Genomic DNA, 15,795 nt, shown 5'->3' on the forward strand with positions numbered 1-15,795 from the left:
ACATGCTGTGAATGAGTGGCAGGGAAAGTGATCTGGAATGTTCCCTGAAAACACCTAACAGAGAGCATGTCTTTACCCAAACAGTAATTTTAAAATACCCTTTGCACCCCTGTTGTGTGACTCTTCATGACTTCATCACTCTTCCGTAGCGAGTGGTTTGGGACTGGATTCTCTCATGTGACAGTCTGGAAAGACACAGGTATGGAGCGGTTAAGACAGGTTCACAACAAAGAACTGAACCAAGGGCTGTGAGCTGGTCCCCTGGCATTGCCTGACCCTGCTGTAACTCTCTCTCAGTTTCCGGGAGATACACCAGAATGTTTCCTCTCTTCTGATTTTCCATTTTTTGCTTAAGCTCATTGGAAGTGTGTTTCCGATTCCTGCATTTATGAGATGTATGAGGCCCCCCAGTTAAACAATTTTAAGAAGGCATCTTCTTACCACAATGAGGAAAGGAAAGGAATTTCCTTCTCAGGAGCTTGGCTGGTAACACCAACAGCCGAGCCTCAATCATCAAAGAAGCTCATCAAAATTCCAGTTCTCCTTTAAGAAGTTCCCAACTCAAACCAAAAGATGGGGGGAGTAGGAGATCACCCATGGCCCAGTTCGGTTGGTAAATGATCGATTTCTGGTAGTTAGTGAGCCCACCAAATGCCACCACGGGCCAAGTTACCACGGATAACCAGTTTCTCAGCAGAATTCTGATTACCAAAGCAAAGTGGGGGAAAGAGGTCAGGACCATCTGGGAAGATAGCCGCTTGTTGTAAGGATGGCCAACAGAGCAATAGGTCATAATCAGGAAATATGTTGAAAATGAAGCCACAGGGTGTATTAAGGGCCAGAATCCAAGGTGAGTTACCACCTTGATCTCAAGGTGGTAAGTTCGAGCCCCATATTAGGTGTTGAGGTTACTTTAAAAAAATTAAAATCCTAAAAATAAATAACTGTGGGGCACCTGGGTGGCTCAGTGGGTTAAGCCTCTGCCTTTGGCTCAGATCATGATCTCAAGGTCCTGGGGTTGAGCCCCCCATCGAGCTGTCCGCTCAGCAGGGAGCCTGCTTCCCCCTCTCTCTCTGCCTACTTGTGATCTCTCTCTCTGTCAAATAAATAAATAAAAATCTTTTAAAATAAATAAATAAATAACTGCCCCTTCCAATATATAGACAGGCACATACATGTTTGTACCACACCATTGGTTTAGCCCAGAATGACATTACTTGCTCCCATTAAAGTAAATTAATTAATTAATTAATTTTTTAAATGCAAGTGTTTTCTTTTAAAGATTTTACTTATTTTTGAGAGAGAGAGAGAATGAGCAGGGAAGGGGAGAGGAAGAACCAGACTCTCCACTGAGCAGGGAGCCCCATGCAGGGCTTCATCCCAGGACGCTGAGAGCATGACCTGAGCCAAAGGCATGATTTGACTTCACTGACTGAGCCCCCTCCAGGCGCCCCTGAATGTGACTTCTATAAGAGGAGGGTCTTGGGTCCCTTGTACCTTATTCTGTCTGGTACATCTTTGGTGCTTAATACCTAAAAGCTGGGGTGCCTGGGGGCTCAGTGGGTTAAGCCTCTGCCTTCAGCTCAGGTCATGGTCTGTCTCATGGTCCTGGGATTGAGCTCTGTCCGCATCAGGCTCTCTGCTCAGCGGGGAGCCTGCTTCCCCCTTTCTCTACCTGCCTCTCTGCCTACTTGTGATCTCTGTCTGTCAAATAAATAAATGAAGTCTTCCAAAAAAAACACAAACCTTAAAAAAACATACAGAAACTTAAAAGCTGATGGAAGGATGCCTGCCTGTTTCAGTCAGTAGAACATGCAACTCTTGATCTCAGGGCTGGGAATGCAAGCCGCACATTGGACGTAGAGCCTGCTTTAAAAACAAGCAAATAAATAAGTAAAAGCTGATGGACCTCCTGAGCAAACGAACAAGGTGAGTTAGTTCCCAACAGAGCTTGAGAGCCGGGCTCCCTGCTGACTCATGATTTTGAGGCTGGGGGAACTACTCCTTTCCTCGGAGCTCCCCTCTGCCGCGCCTTCCTCTTTAGGAAGGTGATCTCTGCTTTAACTTCCTACTTCTAGGAATCAATGGGAGAACCAGACAAGCAAAGTGCTCTGAAAACCCTTCAACATGAGAAGGTCTGTCTGTGGTTCCTCAGTCACTGCCATTTGAGCTATGGCTTGGAGTCCGGAGTATCTCCCTTTCTTATCTGTGTCTGAGTCAGGATGGCAAAGCAAGTTTCGTCTTGCTAAAGAATCAAGGAGTGACAGGCTAGGGATGAAAGCGTAACAGAAACTTGGACTGATCGCAGGCTCAAACCAGTACATCTCCTTTCCATCCCAGAACTGGGAACTGAAACTCTTCCATAGGAAATTCTTTCTGCTCCCTCCCTCCTATGCAAACACCCCGGTCTGTCCTGATTCCTTTTTTAATACACTAATAGTCATAGCAATATTCACCAGACTCTAAATAGAATGTACCAGGCCCCTGAAGCCCCGTTTGCGCCCCCCTTCCAAATTAAATTATTCATACTTATTCCCAGCCCTTCCTCATCCTCGTCCTAACGCATGTATAATTTTTACTTAACTCTCTCTTGATGCAGCTCAGCGTCTGCCTCCTTTCCTTACTCGACAGTGTTTGGTATTTTCTATCAGGACACAGTTAACAGCCCATAAAGGTCTCCACTTGAGTAAGAAGTCCCTTTCTGTGACCCATCACCCAGACACATGCAACACCAGACTGTGTGTCTTATATCAAAATTTATTGAAGTGGTAGATTTCTTATAAGGACAGAAACACAAGCAAACGAACCAGGAGGAACCGTCTCCCTCTAACCACTGGGCAGCGTTTCCCTTTTAATGATAAAACCAAACGGAACTGGGGAGCAGTGGTCTTCTCTGAAGCCTCTAACCGCTCAGACTTCCAATTAATGTCAACCGGAGAGAAACGGATTAGCCACAGGTTGCTGGCCAGATGTCTTTCCTTTCTCTTAGCGAGACTGTTCCGCTCAGTCGCCCCCTGGCTCATCCCTCTCTTACGCGACCGGAAACTCCGATGTTAACCAAAGCTTGCGCCTCTCCCTGCCCACCGCTTTTCTGCTAAAGCTTGGCCGAAAGATGAGTTGGTCCCATGGAATGTGGGTGACCTACTGGCTTGTTTAATGATTCCTGGCCTCCCCCGAGGGGCCACAACGCCCTTCCAACCACTTAAGCTTTCCTTATCCCGGCTAGAGCCCACCGGCAGACTGGGAATCCGCCCTGGGAGCTGAGAACCATCCCCACCTCGGGCAGGTGGGGGAAAGGCCGGTGAATCACAGGTGCTCGTGGGCGTCTCCCTGCCTCCAGCTCCGCTCGGCACAAGTGTGGACAGTTCTGCTGTCTTCGGTTCTGGGAGTGTCAGAGAGGTTGGGAAGAAGTTACAGGAGCTTCACTCTCTGTTCCCCTCCAAGAGTCCTCTGGTGACGCTCTGCGACCAGGCAGCCCACTCTGCCACGCCTCTTCTCTAAATCCGATTCTCTGAATCTGGAAGTCCCAGGAAACCACGGGCCCCATCTCACGATGGTCCTCTGTGCACCCAGCCAGACTCTATCCCCAGAGACCTTGGTTCTTGGTGACAATCTCCCTTCTTGGCTCGGTGATTTAGCGAGAAGCTGGGGGCAGATAAGACGGGTTCCATGGCTCACCGATGTGGGCCACTAAATTGTCTGGCACGCTCCTGGTGGTGCTCAGATCCGCGGTGAGCTCCATGCTTGTGCTCTGGATATTATCTGCTTCTTGGGGCGCCTTTTTCCGCAGGTAGCGGTTGATTAGGGTGGAGAAGAAGTTGGGAAAAGACGGGCTGGAGAAGTAGTACACCAAAGGGTCCAGCATGCTGTTCATGTAGGTGAAGCTCAGGGTGAGGAAAAACGCCAGGTCCACCGAGCGATAGATGTCACAGTTCCTCGTGCCCGTGGTGTGCAAGAGCCAGAAGATGCGGATGCGCACGGCCACGCTGGGCAGGAAACAGATGATGAAGACGACGGCCACCACCATGATGAAGTTGATGGCCCTCTTGATCTTGGCGTGTCTGTCCATCTGCCGCTGGCGCAGACTCCAGATGATTCTGGCCGAGCAGAACAGGATGATGGCCAGGGGCAGGACGAACTCCAGGAGGAACATGGCATCGTGCCACCGGAAGGTATGGCAGATGCTGAAGCTGCTGCACAGGTTGGCGTCTCGGTTCCTGATCAGCATCTTCTTGTACAGGAGGTGACCCGTCAGGCCGATGGTGACACCCCACAAGAGGCAGGAGATGATGGCCGCCGTCCGATTCGAGATCTTGTTGAGAGCGTGGTGAGGGTGGACCACCCGGAAGTACCTGTCCACGGCCACCACCGTGAGGAAGATGATGCTGCCTTGGCGGTTCATGGCCAGCATGAACAGCATCAGCCGGCAGGCGACGTCCCCAAACCTCCAGTCCCATTTCCGTACGTAGTTGTCCGTCAGGAATGGCAGACAGATGATCAAGAGAAAGTCGGCCACGGCCAAGTTGAACAGGAAAATCCGGCTGGATTTCCAGGACTTGAGGTGAAAGCAGAAAATCCACAGCGCAAGGCCATTGCCCAGGAGTCCGAACACAAACTCCAGCCCCAGCACCGGGGGCAGCACGTTGGCGATGAAGTCATCCCGGAACACGCAGCAGTTCTTCTTGTTTATTTCCAGAAAATGATCCTGCTGCTGGGGTAGGTTCATGAGTGGAACGAGTCGGTCCCAGCGAGTGCTCCAGGAAAGAGGTGTGTGTCGGAGTGGCGAACGCTGAGGTTCAGCTCCCGCCTTTATGTCACGTCGGGGTGATGAAATTAGTGACTGAGTGCTTACCAGGAAACTACGAAATCCCTTAGAAAAAAAAAAAAAAAAGCCAGCAAGGCTCTTATGCAATCTGCTGTTTGCATAAACAAGTAATAAAAATCCCCTGGGGAAGACAGGAACCCACAAAGGTTCCTAAATGTAAAGGATAAGTTTCAGCAAGCCGACTGTCATTTGTGAATTACGGCGATGCAGACGGCTTCCCTCTGGAAGGCTGGGTGCTGACGTCCCGAGCGTTTAGCATGCGAGAATTAATTCACTGTTGGGCGGCTGGCTTATAACGTGAACAAAACGACAGAAGCAATAATAACGTCCCGTGCTAAACAGCATAGTTTTCTAGAAACGTTAAGAACAGCTGTGAAGTATTACATGCATATGACTTAAGAAACAGTAGGAGGTACATGATTTCTTTGGAAACACCAAGAAGACAGTAACTGTCCATTTTACAAGGACAGACGGGTCGCCTTTGAGGCTTCCCTGCCAGAGTCTCTGTACAGACCCGGATTGCTTTTCCGCACCAGAACTTTGCAGCTAAGCTGTAGTTGGGAGAAAGGAGAAGAGAACAGCATACAATTTCATAAGATGTTTGAAAACTTGAACCCAGTTTGGATTGCCAGCGGTATGTTACAATAAACTGGGGTTTTTTGTTTGTTTGTGTTAGACTTTGATAGGCTTCTGTGCTCAAGTAAGCAATTTATTTTGAAGTATGTGATCTTTTTTTAAAAATATTTATTTATTTCAGAGAGAGAGAGAGAGCGCGCGCACAGGTGGAAGGGGCAGAGGCAGAGAGAGAGAGTCTCAAGCAGACTCTGTACTAAGCACGGAGCCCGAAGTGGGGCTCGATCTCATGACCCTGAGGTCTCAGCCCAAGCTGAAACCAAGAGTCAGACGCCCAATCGACTGCACCTCCCAGGCACCCCTGAAGTATGTGATTCTTAAAAATCAATACGCATTGGGGCGCCTGGGTGGCTCAGTGGGTTAAAGCCTCTGCCTTCAGCTCAGGTCATGATCTCAGGGTCCTGGGATCGAGCCCCACATCGGGCTCTCTGCTCCCCGAGGAGCCTGCTTCCTCCTCTTTCCCTGCCTGCCTCTCTGACAACTTGTAATCTCTATCAAATAAATAAATAAAATATTTTAAAAAATCAATACACATTATTTTTCTAGAGTTTTAGATTCACGGCAAAATTGAGCAGAAAGTACAGAGAGTTTCTGTAGCCGTCTGTTCCCCGCCCCCCGCCTCACCCCACTAAGTGTATATACACGATATTTTGAAATCCTCTAATTTCAGAAAATTAAACTTAGAGAGATGGGAGCTTTGGGGACTTTGAACTCTGCCTCATGGCCGATCACCATTTCACACATCATTTCTTTGCTTTTTAGTATAATTGGGTGTAACCCTATAGAACATTTCTACCTTTTAGTATTTTGGCTATGATCCTTGCTGAGCAAGAGGTTCTAAAATGTGTTGCTTCCACTTTGAGTTAAAAATAGGAAATTTGGGGCACCTGCCTGGCTTAGCCGGTTAAGCGTCTGCCTCGGGCTCACGTTGTAATCCCGGGGTCCTGGGATTGAGCCCCGCATCGGGCTCCCTGCTCAGGGGGGAGCCTCCTTCTCCCTCTGCCTGCTGCTCCCCCTGCTTGTGCTCTCTCTCTCTCTCTCTGCCAAATAGGTAAATAAAATCTTTTAAAAAAAGAGTAGTATATACAGGAATTAATTTAACCAAGGAGGTGAGACACCTGTACCCTGAAAACCATAAGATATTGATGAAAGACATTGAAGAAGACCGAAAGAAATGGAAAGATACATTCCATGCTAATGGCTTGGAGGAGCAAATATTATTAAAATGTCTATACTACCCAAAGAAACCTACAGATTCAATGTGATCTCTATCAAAATTGCAATAGCATTTTCTATAGAAATAGAGCAATAGTTTATGGTTTGGAGAAATAGAACAAACAAAAATTCCAGTAGCATTTTTTGTAGAATAGAACGAATAATTCAACAGAAATAAAATAATTTTGTGTACAGGACCACAAAAGACCCTGAGTAGCCAAAGCGATCTTGGAAAAGAAGAACAAAGCTGAAGTCCTCACGCTCCTGATTTCAAACTGTAATCCCAAAGCTATAGTAATCAAAACAGTATGGTGCTGGCATCAAAACAGACACATAGGGGCGCCTGGGTGGCTCAGTGGGTTAAAGCCTTTGCCTTCGGCTCAGGTCATGATCTCAGGGTCCTGGGATCGAGCCCCGAGTCGGGCTCTCTGCTCAGCAGGGAACCTGCTTCCCTTACTCTCTCTCTCTCTGCCTGCCTCTCTGCCTACTTGCGATCTCTGTCTGTCAAATAAATAAATAAAATATTAAAAAAAAAAACTTAAAAAAAACCAGACACATAAATCAATGGAATAGAATGGAGAGCCCAGAAATAAGCCCATGCAAATACGGTCAATTAATTTATGACAAGGGAACCAAGATATATACTGGAGAAGGGACAACCTCTTCAATAGATGATGTTGGGAAAACTGGGCTGCCACATGCAGAAGAATGAAACCGGGCCACTGTCTTACATTATACATGAAAATTAGCTTTTTTTTCCCCTCCCTCCTTCCTTCTGTACACAAAAATTAACTTTAAAAGGGGGCACCTGGGTGGGTCAGTTGGTTAGGTGTTCGACTCTTGGTTTCTGCGCGGGTCATGATCTTATGGGTTGTGGGATTCAGCCCCATGTCAGGGTCCCCGCTCAGAGGGGAGTCTGCTCGAATTCTCTCCTTGTGCTCCTCCCCTCACTCACGTGCACATGCACGTGCAGGCAAGCACTCTCTCTCTTTAAAATTTTTAACTTTAAAATTTTTTAAAAATTTTAAAAATTTTTTAAATTTTTAAAGTTAAAAATTTAAAATTTTTAACTTTAAAAATTTTTAAAAATTTAACTTAAAATAGATTAAAGACTTGAACGTGTGACCTGAAACCACGAAACTCCTAGAAGAGTACATGGGCATTAAGCTCCTTGACCTTGACCTTGGGAATGATTTTTTGGATTTGACACCAAAGGCAAAGACAAAAAAGAACAAGTGGGACTACGTCAAACTAAAAAGCTTCTGCACAGCAATGGAAACCATTAGTAAAATGAAAAGGCAAGACACTGAATGGGAGAAAATATTTGCAAATTATATACCTAACAAGGGGTTAATATCCAAAATATATAAAGAAATCATAGAAGTTAATAGCAAAATAGTTTGATTAAAAATGGACAGAGAGGGGCGCCTGGGTGGCTCAGTGGGTTGAGCCTCTGCCTTCAGCTCAGGTCATGATCTCAGGGTCCTGGGATCAAGCCCTGCATCTGGCTCTCTGCTCAGCGGGGAGCCTGCTTCCCCTTCCTCGCTGCCTGCCTCTCTGCCTGCCTCTCTGCCTGCTTGTGATCTCTGTCAAATAATAAATAAAATCTTTAAAAAAAATGGACAGAGATGGGGCGCCTGGGTGGCTCAGTGGTTTAAAGCCGCTGCCTTCGGCTCAGGTCATGATCCCCACGTCCTGGGATTGAGCCCCACATCGGGCTCTCTGCTCAGCAAGGAGCCTGCTTCCTCCTCTCTCTCTGCCTGCCTCTCTGCCTACTTGTGATCTGTCTGTCAAATAAATAAATAAAATTTTAAAAAAAATGGACAGAGAATCTGAATAGACATTTTTCTAAATAAAACATATGGATGACAAACAGGTACATGAAAAATGCTCAACCTCACTAATCGTCAGGGAAATGTAAATCCGTACCAGGATGAAATACCACCTCAGATCTGTTAGAATGGCTATTATCCAGAAGACAAGAGATAAAAGGTGTTGGCGAGGATGTGGAGAAAAGAGAACCCTCTTGCACTGTTGGTGGGAATGGAAATTTGTGCAGCCACTATGGGAAACAGTATGGAGGTTTCTCAAAAAATTAAAAAAAAAAAAATACCATACCATCCAGCAATCCCACTTCTGGGTGTTTATCTGAAGAAAACAAAAACACCAACTTGGAAAGATATCTGCATGCCCACGTTCCTTGCAACATTATTATTTTTTTAAGATTTTATTTATTTGACAGAGAGAGAGAGATCACAAGAAGGCAGAGAAGCAGGCAGAGAGAGAGAGGAGGAAGCAGGCTCCTTGCTGAGCAGGGAGCCCGATGCGGGGCTCAATCCCAGGACCTTGAGATCATGACCTGAGCTGAAGGCAGAGGCTTAACCCACTGAGCCACCCAGGCGCCCCATCCTTGCAACATTATTCACAATAGCCAAGATATGGAAAAAACCTAAGTGTCCACAGGCAGATGAACGGATAAAAAAAGGTATATATATACATATATATGGAATATTATTGAATTATAAAAAAGAATGAAATTATTGAACCATAAAAAAGAATGCAATCTCATCATTCGTGACAACGTAGATGGACTATGAGAGTATTATGCTAAGGGAAATAAGTCAGACAGAAAAAGGTAAATGCCCTATGATCTCTCTTATATATGGAATCAGAAGAAAAAGCTCATAGATACAGAGAACAGATTGGTGGTTGCTAGAGGCAGAGGGTGGGGGGTGGGCAAAACGGGCGAAGGGAGTCCAAAGGTACAAACCTCCAGTTATAAAATAAATAAGTCCTGGGCACGTAATGTACACCATAGTGACTATAGCTAATAATACTGTATTGCATATCTGAAAGTGCAAAGAGAGTAAATCTTAAACATCTCAGCACAAGAAAAAAAATTCTGTAACTAGGTACAATGACAGAGCTAACCCGATTCATTACGGTGATCATTTTGCAATATACACAAATATCAAAACTTTACGTTGTACCAGAAACCAATATAATGTTGTATGTCAGTTATTCCTCAATTAAAAAAAAAGGTTAAGGTGATATTGGCACATAGTTATAGAGAGCTTCCAGGATTACAGACCCCATGCACAAATGCTTTATTTTGTTTTATTTTAAAGACTTTATTTATTTGCCAGAGAGAGAGCACAAGCAGGGGGAGCAGCAGGCAGGGGGAGAAGAGCAAGGAGCCCAACACAGGGCTCAATCCCAGGACCCTGAGATCATGATCTGAGCCAAAGACAGACGGTTCATAACCGACAGAGCCACCCAGGCATTCTATGTGCAAATGCTTTAAATACAAGATCGTGTCTTACTCTGACTGCAACCCACAAAGTAGGGCTCATTACTGATTCTGATTTTAAGATTCGGGAAGCGAGGGGCGCCTGGGTGGCTCAAGTTAAATCCTCTGCCTTCGGCTCGGGTCATGATCCCAGAGTCCTGGGATCGAGCCCCACGTCGGTCTCTCTGTTCGGCAGGGAGCCTGCTTCCCCCTCTCTCTCTCTGCCTGCCTCTCTGCCTACTTGTGATCTCTGTCTGTCAAATAAATAAATAAAATCTTTAAAAAAAAAAAAAGATTCAGGAAGCGAAGCTCAGAAAGGTTGGTGAGATTCAGGGCCACCCTAGCCAATAAAAGCGAGCTTTGGGTTTGAATCTGGCCCAGGCTTCAAAGCCTGGGTCCCTAGCCATGAAACTGCATAGACTCCTATTATATAATTGTCTCGTTCGTAAGGCTGCCCTGGATTGAGGTCATCTTATGTGGGCGTATAAGGCTCTGGTGAAATGGCTGGTATTTATTTCCTGTCCTTGCTGCCTGTGAATGTCCTGTTTCCCTCTTGGACAAATGGACCTTTGTCGGTGATATGCATACCGAAGGACCTTAATAACTTTATTAACTAAGAGCCAGAAAAACCGACTATTAACAATATTTATTTCTGGGAGCTGAAATGTGCAAGGTACCCTCCCTTTCTAAGTTTTACAGTTTTAGGATATTGGTGTGTCTGCGTTTGAAACAAGTTGTTGGGACACGTGGCTGGCTCAGTTGGTAGAGCTTCTGTTTCTTTGATCTCAGGGACATGAGTTCAAGCCCTACGTTGGGCACGGAGCCTACTTAAAAAAATAAATAAAAATAAAAATAAGAACAACACTCATGGGTAAAATTAGGAGAGAACAACAAATATTGTTAAGAGAAAACCTGGAGGCCGGGACGCTTGGTCTAGAGCTGTCATCAACCACCGTGAACCCTCTTAGCCCCCGAGCTTCTTCATGTATAAATTGAAGAATTACACACACCTGGGTGGCTCAGTGGGTTAAGCACCTGCCTTCAGCTCAGGTCCTGATCTCAGGGTCCTGGGGTCGAGCCCCACATCCGGCTCCCTGCTCAGCGGGGAGCCTGCTTCTCCTTCTCCCTCTGCCCCTTCCCCGCTGTTCGTGTTCTGTCTCTCTCTCTCAAATAAAACAGAATCTTTGAAAAAATAAATAAATAAATTGAGGGATAGGATCATCTTCCAGCTCATTCTGTGATTCTAACCAAAAGTTCACCACCACTCAGACTGAATATAAATTCCAGCCTCCCTGGATTCTGGTGCCTGTTGTGGAATTTCCGGTCTTCCTGCCGTGCCGTGGGCAGGTTTGGTCTTGTTTGGGTCCTTCTTGTATGTATTTATGTTTTTTCTCACTGGTGCATGAGTTGTACAGAAACTTGCAATGAATCACTTCACCAGCTAAGACAGTGAGCGATCCCACTGGGTTTTGTGGAAAGTCCGCTTAGAATCTATGACTTTGACAATTAACTTGAATCTTCATGCCTCATTGTCTTATCACAGCTTGGATGTGTGCCACTGAACTGGACTGAACAAAAGTTTTTTTAAATTAAAAATGATAATAGTGGGTGCCTGGGTGGCTCAGTGGGATAGGCCTCTGCCTTTGGCTCGGGTCATGATCCCAGGGTCCTAGGATCGAGCCCCGTGTCGCGCTCTCTGCTCAGCGGGGAGCCTGCTTCCCCCTCTGTCTCTGCCTGCCTCTCTGCCTGCTTGTGATCTCTGTCTGTCAAATAAATAATTAAAATCTTTTAAAAAAAAATGATAATAGTGAGATGTCCCAGGTTCCAGGTTCCAACTGGCTGGCTCAGTTGGTGGAACCTGAGACTCTTGATCTCCAGGTTGTGAGTTCGAGCCTCACGCTGGGTGTAGAGACGACTTAAAAATAAAATCTTAAGAAAAAAATGCTATCATTTATCAACTATCTGCTTTGTGCCAGGTATTGTGCTAAGAGATTTTGCATACATGATCTCATTGAATCCTCACGAAAACCCTGTGAGTGATATTCTATGATTATCCTCACCATTATCTCCATTTTACAGATTAGAAAACCAAGGTTGAGGTTAAGTAATTGACTCTTTGTCTTTGGACTTAGCTGGGATTTCTGTTTTAGTTACCCATTGCCGTGTAGCAAACCACCACAAAATTCAGTGGCTTGAAACGACCACGGTTTTATTATCTCTCCCGATCCTGTGAGTTGACTGGGCTCAGCTGGCCAGCTCTTGTCTGGGGGCAGCTAGACTCAAGCAGGACACTGGGACACCTGTAGTGTCTTGTAGTCTTGTATCTGCCTATGTGGCCTCCTCGAGTGTTCTTTCTACAGGGTAGGCTGGACTTCTCACGAGGCTTCTCAGACAGGCAAAACTTCTTACTGCCTGGGCTGGGAAACCTCACTTTCAGCACATTCTGTGCGTTAAAAAGAGTCATAGAGCCCAGAGTCCCCTCCCCCTAGCCCCTGCTCAGCAGGGAGCCTGCTTCTCCCTCTCCTTCAGCCCCTCCCCCCGCAAGTCCTGTGCTGCTTGAGCACTCTCTTTCTCTCAAATAAATAAAATCTTTTTTTTAATTTTTATTAATTGGGGTGCCTGGGTGGCTCAGTGGGTTAAAGCCTCTGCTTTCGGCTCAGGTCACGATCCCAGGATCCTGGGATCGAGCCCCGCATCGGGCTCTCTGCTCAGCAGGGAGCCTGCTTCCTCCTCTCTCTCTCTCTGCCTGCTTCTCTGCCTACTTGTGACCTCTGTCTGTCAAATAAATAAATAAAATCTTTTAAAAATTATTTATTTATTTATTTATTTATTTGAGAGAGAGAGAGGGAGAGAGAGAGTGAGAGTGGGCAGTGGGGAGCAGAAGAGGGAGAAACAGGCTCCCAGATGACCAGGGAGGGGACTCCGGGCTCAGTACAGACCATTCTAGGTGCTTTATTTATCTAAATTCATTTAGTACTCACAACCCTATGGGCAGGTACTCTTCTTGTCCCCATTTTATAGACAAGGAAAGTAAAGCATTGAGAGGTTGAGTAACTTGCCTGAGGCCACAGAGCTAGTAAGTAAAGGAGATAGTATTTGAACCCAGATGTTCAGGCTCCAGTGTCTATGCTCTCAGCCCGGCTCTGTCAGTTGTGCTTCCGACTCTTGGTTTCTGCCCAGGTGGTGAACTCAGGGTCCTGGATCCAGCCCTGAGTCGGCTCCACGCTCAGCAGGAAGCCGGCTTAGGTTTCTCTCTCCCCCTTTCCTTCTGCCCTCCCCTTGCACTCTCTCTCTCCCTCTCTCAAATAAATAAATAAACCTTTAAATAAATGAATGAATGAATAAGTAAATAGCCATTGGTTAAGTAAACCATATGTGGTTTGTTTATACAATGAAATAAAGTTAAAAACCATGAGTTTGATCTCTGTTCTGCTGTAGGAAGCTATTCATGACAAGAATACTTTGCAAAACTGTCTTTCTGTGTATCCTGCTTCAGCAGAACAAAACGAGATTCGTCATCTCTGCAAGCGTGTGTATACCCCCAAAGAGATCTGTCATTTGTGTGCAAGTGTCATCAGCTCTGGCCAATGAGATTAGGGGAATGGAAGGAAGACTTTATGTATTTGCATATTCTTTTTTTTTTTCAAAGATTTTATTTATTTATTTGACAGAGAGAGAGAGATCACAAGTAGGCAGAGAGACAGGCTGAGGTTGGGGGGAAGCAGGCTCCCCGCCGAGCAGAGAGCCCGATGTGGGGCCCAATCCCAGGACCCTAGGATCATGACCTGAGCCGAAGGCAGAGGCTTTAACCCACTGAGCCACCCAGGTGCCCCTGCATATTCTTTTAATTCTGATCAAAAACATAATCTGCCTTTGATCATTGAAGAAATTTCTTTTTTAAAAGGCAACAAATCTGAAAGGCTAGTCATGAATCTTCCAGGAAGAAAAGGTGTGAGGGGCACCTGGGTGGCTCGGTTGGTTTCAGCGCAGGTTGTGATCTCAGGATTGTGAGATCGAGCCCCACGTGGGGCTTCACACTCAACAGGGAGTCTCCTTGAATTTCTCTCTCCCTCTCCCACGGCCCCTCCCTCGATCCCTCTCTAAAAAAAAAGAATCGTGAACATACCTTCTCTCCCCAGTGGATCTCACGGCTTTACCCCTTCCCGGATTGCCTGGGACCCCCCAGGACCTTTCATTCTTTTCCTATTAACCTTCCCGCAGCTCCCAAGAGACCTTTCTCACCACACCCTCTCTCACTGGGATACCCTTCCCCACTGAGTCATCTGGTTGCCTGAAGGTTTTGAGGGGTAAGTTCAGGAGTCACTTCCTCTGGGAAGCCCTCCCCAACCCCCCAAGGTCAGGATGAAGCCAACACCTATGCTTACCACTTTCATTCGGCTACTCTGAAAGGTGATTGGATTTTTTCCTTGGTTCCTACAACAGAAAGCACAGGATTAGGGGCCGTGTTTTCCATTTGTGTTTCTACTGTGCCTGGCACAGAGCAGGTGCTCAATATATGTTCCTTGAAAAACCGAATGAATAAATGAATGAACCTTTTTCAAGGGATAAAATATTAACTAACCCCTTCCCGCTCCTACCGTGTCATCACTGGTAGGTGAATATAGTTAGGTCCCTATGGGAGCCCATCCGTTCAATCCCATCTCAGCCCGTGTGTGTGTGTGTGTGTGTGTGTGTGTGTGTGTGTAAATGCATAGATAAAATTTAGGGCCCCAGCTTCATGGATGAGTCCAAAAGAGTCCAGTGTTGACTCAAACAAAGCTGTAATCCTCGTCCTTACAGTTTCTGAAGAACCCTTGACAAGATTTCTTTTCATCACATTCTGTGAATTTATTTATTTATTTTTTTTTTTTTTTAAAGATTTTATTTATTTATCAGACAGAGATCACAAGCAGGCAGAGACACAGGCAGAGAGAGAGGAGGAAACAGGCTCCCCGCCGAGCAGAGAGCCCGATGTGGGGCTCGATCCCAGGACCCCAAGATCATGACCTGAGCCGAAGGCAGAGGCTCAACCCACTGAGCCACCCAGGCACCCCACATTCTGTGAATTTAAAAAGGGAGGCGAAATCAGAGCCTAAGCTGTGTTTGGGTTTTTCATTTTTCCCCCTTTTTTGTTTATTCTTGCTGTTTTTTTTCGTGAGAACCTCTGCCTGCCCTGAGCTTCTGGATTTTTTATACTTTTTTCCTAGGAGGGTAAAGTCTCGGGAATACACACACAGCAAGAACAAGACCTTGTTTTGGAAACTGGTTTTATTCACATGAAGCGAAAAAGGAGGAGCCGTCTGGGAAAGCATCATGAGCCGGGATAGGACCCAGAGCAGACGTGTGGCTCCCACAGATATCTTTCAGGAGCATATATGAATATAAGCGTATAAGAATACGAGCGTGTAAGAATCCTGCTTTCCCTCCTCCCCAGGCAGCTGGGGAGTGGGGCAATTCGGGTAATGATGACAGAGCAACTAATCGGGGGCCTCTGAACCCCAAGGGAAACGGCTTCACGCCTCAGCAACTTTGTATCCAAACTGTGTGGATGTCAGAAGTCATCATATTCTCTCCTGCTCTACCTACCCCTGATTATTCATTCAGATATTTATGGAGCACCTACAATGTGCGTGCACGCTTCTAGAACCTGGGGAGGACGGAACGGTGAACAGAACCCCTTCCCTTACAGGAGCTCACGTTCTTGGAATCTGCCCACCAGCCTCTTGGAATCCGCACTCTTGTTCCTTCTGTTTGCCATATGAGGAAATGGAAGCTGAGTGTTGAAATAAAACCTTCCCCCAGATCACACACCTAGTCAGCGGTCGAGCCGGCA

At 46.2% G+C, this 15,795-nt stretch overlaps 1 protein-coding gene across 1 annotated transcript; it reads right to left on the reverse strand.

Annotated features, from left to right (window-relative positions):
* Window positions 1–2,746: 2,746 nt before the first annotated feature.
* Window positions 2,747–4,726, reverse strand: LOC308354426 (hydroxycarboxylic acid receptor 2-like; the record flags this gene model as incomplete). Its single annotated transcript, XM_080821851.1, has 1 exon — window positions 2,747–4,726. One exon carries the CDS (start codon window positions 4,724–4,726, stop codon window positions 3,635–3,637), a length of 1,092 nt encoding a protein of 363 aa, XP_080677977.1. The 3' UTR covers window positions 2,747–3,634.
* Window positions 4,727–15,795: the final 11,069 nt, after the last annotated feature.

Source organism: Martes martes (assembly GCF_963455335.1).
Source record: "Martes martes genome assembly, chromosome: 13".
Lineage (NCBI taxonomy): Eukaryota > Metazoa > Chordata > Mammalia > Carnivora > Mustelidae > Martes > Martes martes.